An 11,292-nucleotide genomic window follows, 5' to 3' on the forward strand; every position below is an offset into this window, starting at 1 on the left:
TAATTGCAGGCATCATATCAGATATGGTATCTTTGCTAGAATAGTCTACACAGCCTCTGACTGTAAGAAGCTAACAATATGGCCAGCGCATTCTCTCTGATCCGTTTCAGGAAAAGGGAGAAGAAATGGGGCATATTCACGTTCTTTACAAGAATTCAGAGACCTGTCATGTTCTGTTTTAAGTGGTCAAATGAACTGGGACGTGCTGGGACGTTCCCTCTATAGGAAAAGACAAGTACTGAGGACATGCTCCCCCTCAAAAGAGAAATAGCTTTAGCGAGCCAAGGTGGACTTCGGAGGCCATATACTAATGCTCTGGCCCTTGGGGCGCCTGGGTGGTTCAGTCGGTTAAGCAGCCGACTTCGGCTCAGGTCATGATCTCGCGGTCTGTGAGTTCGAGCCTCGCGTCGGGCTCTGTGCTGACAGCTCAGAGCCTGGAGCCTGTTTCAGATTCTGTGTCGCCCTCTCTCTGACCCTCCCTTGTTCATGCTCTGTCTCTCCCTGTCTCAAAAATAAATAAAACGTTAAAAAAAATTAAAAAAAAAAAAAAACTAATGCTCTGGCCCATTTACCAGATGGCATGGGGAGCTGCCACGTTTGAGTGGAGTCCAGAACCAAAGAGGGCTCTGTGACGGGTCCATGCTATAGGACAAGCACTTGGGACATACGACCTTGTGTGTCCCATGGTACTAGAAATATCCGTGGCAGATAAGTAGACAGTGTGAAGTCTCTGAAAAGTCCCAGTGGGAGAGCCCTACCTCAGATCCCTAGGGTTCTAGAGCAAAGCCATGTCCCATACAGCAGAGAATTATCCCGTATCTGAAAAGTGGTTTTTGGCTAAATTGCAGAATCAGGAGCAAATAAAGGTCATCGTTTTAAGCCACTAAGTCTTGGAGTGGTTAGCTATGAACAGATCATCAGAAACGTGCACATAAAGTACTTTGTTCTTTTTAACGTTGCATAATACTCCACTCTAGAAAGATACCACAATTTACACATCCGTTCTTGTTGTGGACATATGGGTTGTTCCCAGCTTGGGTCTGTCAAGAATAACGCTGCCATGAACGTGCCTTCTGGTGGAAATACGTACTGATTCCTCATGAGAACAAACAGGAAGGGGAGTCTCGAGTCATGGGGTGGGCACGAGGGGAGCCATTTTTAGAAGGGATTGCCTGTTTTCTAAAGTAGTTGAAATATTTCATACTTCTGCCAGCCAGGTTTGCCTTCCGGTTGTTCCTAATCCTTGCCCTCGCTTGGCATTGTCTTTTTCACGTTAGTCATTCTGGTCGATGCACAGTGTTATCTTGTTGTGGTTTTAATGTGCATTTCCGCCATGAGTAATGAGGTGCAGTTCTGTGGTGAGTTACTAAAAAAGACCACACAAGGAACCAAAACATTGACTGTGGCGATCTTTGCAGAGGTGTGATGTTTACCGTGGTTGTTTTGTTGTCGTCTTTTTTGGCTCATGGTCTGTTTGTTAAGCCTCTGCGTTTTTTTAACTTTAAATGCTTAATTGTTAAAATTGTGGAAACAACCGAAAGAACTTCTGCCTACTCATTCTTACAAATGACAAGGCGTATGGGCCACAATGGTAATATCACAAGTAAAATCACCAAGAAACATTTATTGAGCACCTGCTGTATACCCAGCACTGAGGAAGGGGCAATGAAGGGCACAGAGCAGTATAGGACTTGTTCCCTGCCCTTCAGAGGCTTACAGTCTAGGTGGAGACAGGAGGAGCCAGGAGAAAACAGTCCAGGCCAGCATGTTACAGGAACGTAAGATGTTTGGGGTCAGACCCACTAAGTGCTTCGATGCCTCCAGGGGCTCAATGCTCAGTGCTGGGAAAGACAATAACTCCCAACTCCCAGGGCCGCATTAGCCCACTTAGCATACCCTATCCACAGCCTCTACCCTACCATCTTAAAACATCTGACTCCTTGTTCAGCTGCTATCAAAGTGCAATGAAATGGGGGAGGGTGGGGCAGTGGGGAAGGTCCTTGGAGGGGTTCCAGGGGCTGGTGTCACGCTCTTCCTCCTCGAAAACTCTGCTCCCCGAGACATACCCCTGACAGAGGGATCCCCGCTCAAGAAGGCCTGTCCAACCACCAGAACCTCTGCCCCAGAAGGTAAGAGGAGGAGGCGGCCACTGCTTGAGCTGCCTGAGGTAGAACTGGGGACCCCTACTTCTAGCATACCCCTTCCCTCCCAGTCCACTAAGCTGGGGGGACAGGCACCCCAGAGCTGCCACCTAGGGCCGAGAGGGTACTAGAGGGAAAGGGTATGGGGGAGGGGAGCGGAGCAGAGAGGGACTTGAAAGCCCAGCTGGAAAAGAGGGGCGTCTGGGGCTCCTAGAAAAGTGCAGGGGAGGCCAAACATTGAGACTGGCTTCCCTGTGGGTGGCAGAGGGGGTGAGAGGAGGTGGGGTGGTTTGCTACAGGACCCTACCTTTGCCCGTGCCTTCACAGAGCAGGGCGGGGCATCAGGGGCCAGGAAAGTGCCACGTTCCCAGCTGTGTTCCAGGCTGTGCCCACTTCAAGGTCACACTGCCCGACCTCAGAGAAGGGGAGGGGCCTCCAAAGTGTTGATGATGCCCCCACCCTGCTGGGCCCCCTTCAAAGTGCTATCTGTGTACTTCTCAAATGATAAAGAATCCGGGTTTGAGAATGCAGGAAAGGGGCAGAAATTTCATAACCCCCATGAGGTGGTGAGCTGAAGGAGCCAGGCCCCTCCAGGGAGCACCACCCAGAAGGTGAGGGTCACGCCAGCCCCACCTTACCTCTGGGAGAGCAGAAATGGGGAGCACAGGATGAAGACGTCTTAAATAATAGTTCGCATAATAAAAATACCTAGCGCTCTAATAAACCTATCATTCTGCTGTCTAATGGTTTTTTAAATAATTGGAAATGCCAAAAGCTGGGGCGGGGGGAGCGGGCGGAAGGGTGGTGGCAAGCAGGATATGTACATGAGGAGGAGTTTAAATTAAAACACAAATAATAATTAAGACGCACAAACTGAAGGACTAAAGGCAAAGGTGTAGAAGAGGCCTGTGGGGGCAGTGGGGGGGTGGGGTGGGGCGGTGGGCCTCATTTCTAGGAGCTTGAGGCTTCCAGGGGGCAGATTAGGGCTTCCTCTTGGAGAAGATCAGCCGGCGTTTGGAGTGATAGAAATCTGGGAAGAGAGAAGAGAAGTCAGCCAGGCCAGGAGGAAGAGGGCCCAACAGAGCCATCCATCCAAAACCCACAGCAGAGGGGGCAGGCCCTCCTCCCTAGGGCCAAAGGGACACATCGCCAAGTACAGGGTAAAACTCTGGCAACTCCCACTCCGTCTCCCACGGCACCGTTATACCAGGCATCCCACCACGCTTCCCAGACATGACTGATTATAACCAGACCAGCATCCGTGGGCCTGCTCCAAGCCAAGCTGCCCACCACTACTGTGGTGGCCCTGTGTAGTTAAATGAACTAGAATCGAATAAAATGCAAAATTCGGTTCCTCAGTCACACCAGCCACATGTCAAATGCTCAATGGCTACATTGCGCCTAGTGGCACTGGACATTTGCATCACTGCACAGTTCTATTGAACCACACTGCTACAGGAATGCAATTAGAGAACCCATGAGAAGTGTTCTGCCCCCGATGGGGCCATATACATGTAAGACACTATCTTCAGTATTGTTAGTTCTGCACCAGCTGTAAATTTCCCGTGGCATTCTTGACTGCATCGCTCTGAACCTCGGTTTCCTCACATATAAAATGAAGTTGACCATTTGTGTAGTGCTCTGAGGACTGAATGGAAGTGTGTGTGTGTGTGTGTGTGTGTGTGTGTGTGTGATGGGGAAGGTGAGTTAGATCTGGATAGGGCAGCCGGGAAATTACTGTCATTAGTTTTCTCTCCACTGCAAATTCACTGTGGGACCATAGGCAAACCACCCTACCTCTCTGAGCCTTATTTCCACTCCTATAAAAGAGTGGCAACAATGTTATATGGAACAGGACTGCTTTAAGGACTAAATGAAACCTACCTTAGAAATTCACCTTAGCAAAGGGCCTGACATACAATAAATGTTCCCAGTAGATGTTAGTGAGTTGGTCATGGCTGTATACCTGCCATGGGACCTCAGGAAAGTTGCTCTGTCTCTCTGGGCTTGCTTTCCCTACGGCCTAATGAGCAAACTGGACCAGACAGGTCCCTTGCAGGACCAGACACAGTCCCTCGCACCACAGATTCTGAGAGTCTTGATTCCTTCTAGTGTCCTTCCCTGCGTCTATCCTCACCTGTCATGCTGGTCTGCCGCCGTTTTCGGCCCTGAGAGGTGCCAGGTGCACCTGGAGACGCCTCGGGCCGCTCAGGGGAGTGAGGCATGAGAGTGCAGGACAGGGACAGGTCCAGGTGGTCCTCCCGAGCTGTCCCCGACAGCAGGGTAGACGAGGTGCTGGGCCGCTTGCCCCCTCCCAGGTCATCCCGGCCCCCCCGGGGCCCTGCAGGCAGGTAGAGCTTGGGCAGGCCCAGGCCCCACACACGCTCCCAGGCAAAGTCGCCCTCCAGCGGTGTCTCGGTGACAAAGTCGAAGTTCCATCGCTCCCGGGCCTCCTGCACGCAGCCTGCCATTAACGCGTCACAGTCTCGGCGCAGCTGCTCGCTGTCCACTGGGCCGAAGAGGCGGCGGCAGGCCTTGCTGCCATGTGGGATCTGGTGGGCATCCCTGGATGGCTCCGACATGGCACCTGCAGCCGAGACACAAGTAAGGCCCTGGTCACTCGGGAAATTGGTCCCTACCTTACCAGGCTGTGCTTGGCTCAGATGAAGTCTTCCTCCTAGAACATGGGGTCTCTCTGGCTCCTTCCAGCTGGTTTGTCACCATCGCCTTCCCACAGGCCATCCCCAGTCCTCAACCAACAGCCACCGGGTGGGGGCAGAGCTGGGTTAACCTGGTACCCCAAGGTCACTGGAGGAGGGAGCAGCTGAAGGACAAACTTGTGTTGACAAAGACAAGTTTATTGCAGTAGCAGGGATCAGAGTCCTGTTTACCGCCAGGCTTTATCAACTAAAATCAATTTGTTGTCCCCCCAAGGTGTCCCTCATGGGTGCGAATGCCCCAAGTACGTGTGAATTGCCAGAGTCCAGTAGTTTCCCAACCCCAGCCCTGGCCAAGAGGTCAGGTAGCAAATGAAAGGGCCGTGATCGTATAGCGGTTAGAACTCTGTGTTGTGAAAGGACGGGCTGACAGCTTCTCTGGCCTCCTGAACCCCTTTACCCAGATGCCCATGTGGGATAACCCTGTTCTGAAACAAAAGTACCCTGGCCCCTGGGATAAAAAACACCTAGGATCCAGTCCTAGCTTTGTTGCCTACTACCTAAATTTTAAAGTAACTTAAAGCGGTGCCCGGGTGGCTCGGTCGGTTAGGTGTCTGACTCTCGGTTTCGGTTCAGGTCATGATCTTGCGGTTTTGTGAGTTTGAGCCCCACATCGGGCTCTGTGCTGGCAGTGAGGAGCCTGCTTTGGATGCTCTCTCTCCCTCTCTCTGCCCCCCCCCCCCCACTCATGCTGTCTCTGTCTCTCTCAAAAATAAACTTTAAGTAAATAAATAAATAAATAGTCACTGAAAATTTTTTTTAATTTAAAAATCGTAAAAAGGGGCACCTCGGTAGCTCAGTCTGTTAAGCATCCGACTTTAGCTCAGGTCATGACCTCGCGATTTGTGAACTCGAGCCTCGAGTCGGGCTCTGTGCTGACAGCTCAGAGCCTGGAACCTGCTTCGGATTCTGTATCTCCCTCTCTCTCTCTGCCCCTCCCCCGCACGTGTTGTGTGTCTCTCTCTCTCTCTCTCTCTCTCTCAAAAATAAATAAACATTAACAAAAATTTTTTAATTAAAAATTTTTTTTTAATTGTAAAAATAAAATGTCACTTAATATCTCTGGGCCTCAGTTTTCTCATCTATAAAATGGAACTGTGGAAGCATCCTCAAGCAATAATAGGTCAGGGAGTCCCTTCAGGCAAGGCAGATGGAACAGAGTTGAGAGGCTGGCTCTTGTGGTTAAGAGTGTGGGCTCTGGAGCCAGACTGCCTGGGTTGGAATCCAGGCTCTGCTGGGTGACCCTAGACAAATGGCTTAACTTCTCTGGGCTCTATTTTTTCTCATCTGTAAAATGGAGACGGTATTAGTGAATGTCTCAGAGGATAGATGTGAGGATTAACTGAGTTAATGTAGGTAACATGCTGGGAAAAGCACCTGGTAGACAGAAGTGCTTGGAAAACAGAAGTGTTATTATTTTGCTCTCTGTGTTCAGTTCTGGCTGAGCCTTCTCCACATCACTCCCGGGGCCACCACCTCCTTCAGACAGCAGCTGACAGGTGCTGTGTGCTGAGGGCCTTTCCCAAGGATGTCATCAAGCTGGAGGCCTGGGGGTGAGGAGGGGCTGGGCAGGGCAGGACAATGATTGCTCCCAGGCTGAGCCACATCCTGCCAGGCACATCAGGTGATCTGGAGTCTAGACAGCCTGGAAGCCCCTGCCCCATGTTGGCTACATCCAAGGAACTCGTTTTGCAGGCAAGAAAAATTAGAGGTGGCCGGTCTACCCGGTTCCTCTCCTCCCACTTCAGAAGAGGGAAAACCAAGGTTGAGTTTGCTCATGACGAAGAGCTGGCATCCACCTGCCCTGCTCTGGCCTGACTCCAGGGCTGAGTGGCTGTGCAACCTTGGCAGGGACTGGGTTTTCCCGAGGACAAGTCCTGCTTTGCAGGCTCTGAGTGACCTCCTCGGGCAAGAAGACCTGGACCCCTGCCACACCTACCCCTCCCCACCCCACCTCTCAGAGCTGATGGGGGAGGAGAGGCACCAGGTGACCTCAGACCAAATTTAAAGAGCAAAAGTTTGAAGAGATATGAGGCTTGCCCCCAAACCAGAAAACTGAAAAGGCCAAGAGCCACTGCCCCATAGAGGGGTTACCCAGTGCAGTATGTTTGCTCTCTCTCTCTCTCTCTCTCTCTCTTTTTTTTAACAGAATAAGTAACGAAGGCTCAGAGAAATTAAGTAACTTGCCCAAGACCACACAACTCACAAGTGGCAGAGCCAGGATTTGAACCCAAGCCTGTTTGCCCTGCGTTCTGCGCTCTGGTGTTCATCCCTACTCTTCTAGTTTTGTATTATTAACTACAGTCCCAGCAGAATCATTTGGGGAACTTTTTTAAAAATATTTTTTTTAGGTTTGAGAAAGAGAAAGAGCACATGTGAGGGAAGGGCAAAGAGAGAGGGAGACGCAGAATCCAGACACAGAATCCAAAGCAGGCTCCAGGCTTTGAGCTGTCAGCACAGACCGACGCAGGGCTGGAGCCCATCGACTGTGAGATCATGACCTGACCCGAAGTTGGGCGCTTAATTGAGCCAACCAGGCATCCCACTTGGGGAGCTTTTTACAAATACAGATCCAGGGGCACCTGGGTGGCTCAGCCAGCTGAGCACTGCACTCTTGATTTTTGGCTCAGGTCATGATCTCACAGTCATGAGATGGATCCCCACTGGGGCCTCTGCAATGGGTATGGACCCTGCTTAAGATTCTCTCCCTCTGGCCCTCCCCCACTCACTCTCTCTCTCTCTCTCTCTCTCTCTCTCTCTCTCTCAAGGAAAAAAAAAAAGAATAAAAAAATACAGGGTTGTTTGGGTGGCTCGGTCAAAACAGCCACTGACTCTTGATTTTGGCTCAGGTCGTGATCCCAGGGTGGGGATAGAGCCCCTGCTTCAGGCTCTGCCCTTAGTGTGGAGCCTGCTTGGTTAGGATTCCCTCTTTACTCTGCCCCTCCCCTGCTTGCGCGCGCCCCGCTCTCTCTCTCTCTCTCTCTCAAAAAACAAAACAACAACAAAAACAAAAAAAAAAAAACCATATTGATAGGTCTCTCTCTTCCCAGATTAATTAACTCAAATTAAGGGGGATATAAGCAGGTGTTTGGCAGTTCCCCAGATGGGCACTCTTGGGGTGCCATTCAAGAGGGGATACACAGGATGGCCGAAATGGACATTCTGGGTCTCAGTGCCTCATTGGCACAAGGAGGAGGCGCCTGCCTAGGATTTCATCAGGACGCTGGGTATTCCCTGGCTTCCAGGATCTGGGACCAGAATCCTTTCTCCTAACACCCCAGCCCATATGGCTCTCATAGGCTCCGCATCAAAATCTGATCTCACTACCATTATCATAACTCCCAGCTCAGGGAAAGCTGAGAAACACAAACCCTTGTTTTACAAACAAGTAACTGAGAAGAGCTTCCTTTGTTGGCCTTCGTGCCTTAGATATCAACCAATTTTAATTCCGAAGTAAACAGTAAGGACTCATTACACACTGTTGAACCAATGGGGTACTGTTTTTAAGGGGCGTTGGCAGAAGCGGCGAGCGATCTCTGCGCAGGCGAAGCGAGCGGGAAGGAAAGGCGGGTGAAACCGCATTCCGCGGGAAGGCGTGTTTGCTATTCGCGCCGGGGCCGGAAGGGGGCGCTGGTCGCCAGGAAATCAGGCGCAGGGTCGGAGGTGCGTGGGCAGAGCCTTGGACAGCAGCAGGGAGTTGTGATGAGTCAGTTTCCTGCAAAGCTCTCCCCACCCGCCAAAACTTCGCTTCCACTCCGGCTGCGCGTCACCCTCTGGAGGTGGCGGGGGGTGAGGACTAGGAGGAGAACCAGGGGCCGCAAACACGTCACGCTGAGCCAGCCAGGCTTCCGAAAGCCCCGCCACTGTTGGGAAACCGCGCGCTCCTCTGTGACACACACACACACACACACACACACACACACACACACACAGCACGCACAGGCGCGCAGAGGTTTGGGCCCTCCACCTTATCTCCACGCCCAAAGCACGGGATGAGTCAGATCCCTGGAAAATAAAAATAGACGAAAGCAAGGAAAACAAAACCGCTCGAAAGTCCTCCTCGAAACGCGACGTGGAGGGAGGGGAGGGGAGAGCTGCCTTGGCGCCCTCAAGTGCCAAACCCTAGTAAATCCAAGATTCTTGTCCGAACTAGAAGGGCACCAGTGTCCCCAGAGGGCCCCCGACAGGACGGATGCACTGTGGCCCGCGCAGGGTGGCGGCGTTCGAAGGACGACTCGTAGTCCCCCGGCTCCGCTCAGACCTGTCGTCCTTGGAGAGGGCAGTTTGGTGGGGGGCGCCGGGAGCCCCTGGATGCTGCTGACAGAGTCCCGGAGCAGCGTCGCGCCCTCCCCCCAAGTCCCACCCTCCGATTGTGACCCCTCCTCGTCCCCCCCTTCCCGGACGAGGGCTGCACGCCCCGCCGCCCCGCTGCGCAGGGCTGCGCTCCCTCCGCGGAGTCCGGCACCCCGAGTCGCGGGCAAGCTGGGCCGAGGTTCGGCGGGCGCGATGGAACAGAGGTGTGTCCGACTCCTGCTCTTCTCAAACCGACTGGCTGGCGTGGGCCCACCCCACGCGGGGCCACCGCTCCGCGTCCTCGAGGGCGCGCTGCGAGGCGGGGACCGCACAACCAGTCCTGGACCTCCTGGCGTCCCCGGCTTCCCTGAGAACACTTGGTGCCAGCCAAATAGGTCACTGTGCTGATGGAGGGGGGGGTGGGGGGTCAGAGACCGCCGAGGGCCGGGAAGCTGACTTCTGGGGCGCCACTGTCCCCCACCAGCCCGGGCGGGGCTCTGACCTCACCCGGTTCGTTTCCCGGGGTCTCCTTGTCACCATGAGTCACCTCCTCGATTGCCCTGAAGGGACGTGTACCAACACGTTCCCAAGGACCAGGGACACAGCCCGCGCTGACCTCAGCGCCCAGCGGTGGCGGACACGGAGGCGTCGGGAACCTAGACCTCGAGGCGGGGAGACGGCACCTAGTGGATCCGGGAGCTGCCCCGGAGCGGATCGCTGATGAACCTGCTCGGCTCCGCGTTCCCCGCCCCTCCCGGAGCTTGGCGCTCAGGGGCTCCAGCCGCTCGCCGCTAGCGCTAACGGCGCCAGGGGTCCGCGGCGCCCGGGTGCCCGCCTCTCCTCCACCCTGCTTTGTTTCAAAGGGACGGGAGCGCGGCAGGGATCGATCCCTCCAACTCCTGCCCTCCCTCCGCCCGGAGTCTCCGCCAAACTCGGCCTCCGTCACACGGGCACTTACGGAGACACCCGTGGGAGCAAACCCCAGACCCGCGCACCGACCCACTCACGCCATTCACCTGTGAAGACAGCACACACACACACACCCGCGAGGACACACTCGCGGACGCGAACGGACGCACAGGCAGACACTTCTCGGCTCAGAGCTGCCGGTCCAGGGTCGGCTCCTGCCTGCCACGACTCCCTCACCTCTTCTGAGGGTCTCGGTGGCTCCGTGAATCCGCGCCCGGCTCCGGGTCTCCAGGTCACAGACTGGAGCAGTGGCTCACACCTCTGCTGGCACCGCCCGGCGCTGCTCTTATAAAGGATGGCTTCGGAGGCGGGACCCGCTGCTCCGCCCGCTGAAGGCCTGGGACCGCCCTTCCAGGGCCGCGGGACGCTCGTAGCTCCCGGCCGCGCTCTAGAACCTCAGAACTCAGATGCCAATGTTATCAGCTGCTGGAGGGCGTTTCCCTCCCCCCCCCCCCCCAACGCCTGGGCGTGTGTGCTCTACACAGTTGGTGGGGAAACTAACTGAGCTACAAACTGGGTGCTTTTCATTGGGGTGTGAGTTGGCACTCCCCAGGAAGGGATGGCATTCTTAGCATAAGCCCTCTTTCTGGCCCCGAAAAGAGCATGAGGGGTGACCCATTAATAAATAAAACTCCATAAATAATAAAAAAGATGTCCCTCACTTTGGAATTCCCAGAAAAGCCCACTAGAGCATCACTATTCCTAGGCTCTCTCCCTAGACCACCTCTCCCAAAGCACCGCCTGAAACACCCAGACACCTCAACAAAACATCTGGGAGGCCAGAAAGGGATCCAGTCCCTTTTATTGCACAGATGAAGAAATCAAGGCCCATAGAACTAAAGGTAACTGAGGTTCAGAGAAGTTCAGTGATCTGACTCAGGTCACACAGCAAGCAAATAAATAGCTGCGGTTGGAGCACGAGCCCATTTTATTCTTAGTGTTTATTTCTGAGAGAGAACACGCACAGCAGGGGAAGGGCAGAGAGAAAGGGGGACAGAGGATATGAAGTGGGCTCTGCGCGGACAGCAGCAAGCCAGATGTGGGACTCAAACCTGAGATCATGACCTGAGATGAAGTCAGATGCTTAAGCAACCGAACTACCCAGGCATCCCTAGGGCATAGGCCTATTGCCTCCCACCCAGAGCCCTCTGCCCCTTGCCCTCTCTTACACA

General features: G+C 53.8%; 1 protein-coding gene across 2 annotated transcripts; it reads right to left on the reverse strand.

Annotated features, from left to right (window-relative positions):
- Positions 1–1,604: 1,604 nt before the first annotated feature.
- CDKN1A (cyclin dependent kinase inhibitor 1A) lies at positions 1,605–10,452 on the reverse strand. 2 transcript variants are annotated; one of them, XM_015069806.3, is made up of 3 exons: positions 10,298–10,452; positions 4,279–4,728; positions 1,605–3,171 (listed from the first exon to the last, which is right to left on the reverse strand). In XM_015069806.3, the coding sequence occupies exons 2-3, from the start codon at positions 4,721–4,723 to the stop codon at positions 3,122–3,124; spliced, it is 495 nt and encodes a 164-aa protein (XP_014925292.1). In that variant the 5' UTR covers positions 4,724–4,728; positions 10,298–10,452; the 3' UTR covers positions 1,605–3,121. The 2 variants fall into 2 exon arrangements, with proteins under 2 accessions (XP_014925292.1, XP_026913676.1); XM_027057875.2 differs by having other exon boundaries at positions 10,168–10,301.
- Positions 10,453–11,292: the final 840 nt, after the last annotated feature.

The sequence above is a fragment of the Acinonyx jubatus genome, chromosome B2 (assembly GCF_027475565.1).
Source record: "Acinonyx jubatus isolate Ajub_Pintada_27869175 chromosome B2, VMU_Ajub_asm_v1.0, whole genome shotgun sequence".
NCBI classification, from domain to species: Eukaryota; Metazoa; Chordata; class Mammalia; order Carnivora; family Felidae; genus Acinonyx; species Acinonyx jubatus.

Bases quoted from the DNA above. Each gene is read 5' to 3' on its own strand.
- CDKN1A (XM_015069806.3), bottom strand. From the start codon at position 4,723: ATGTCGGAGCCATCCAGGGATGCCCACCAGATCCCACATGGCAGCAAG. The intron at 3,172-4,278 runs GTGAGGATAGAC...CTCTCTTCCCAG, and splicing joins GCGGCAGACCAGCATGACAG to ATTTCTATCACTCCAAACGC.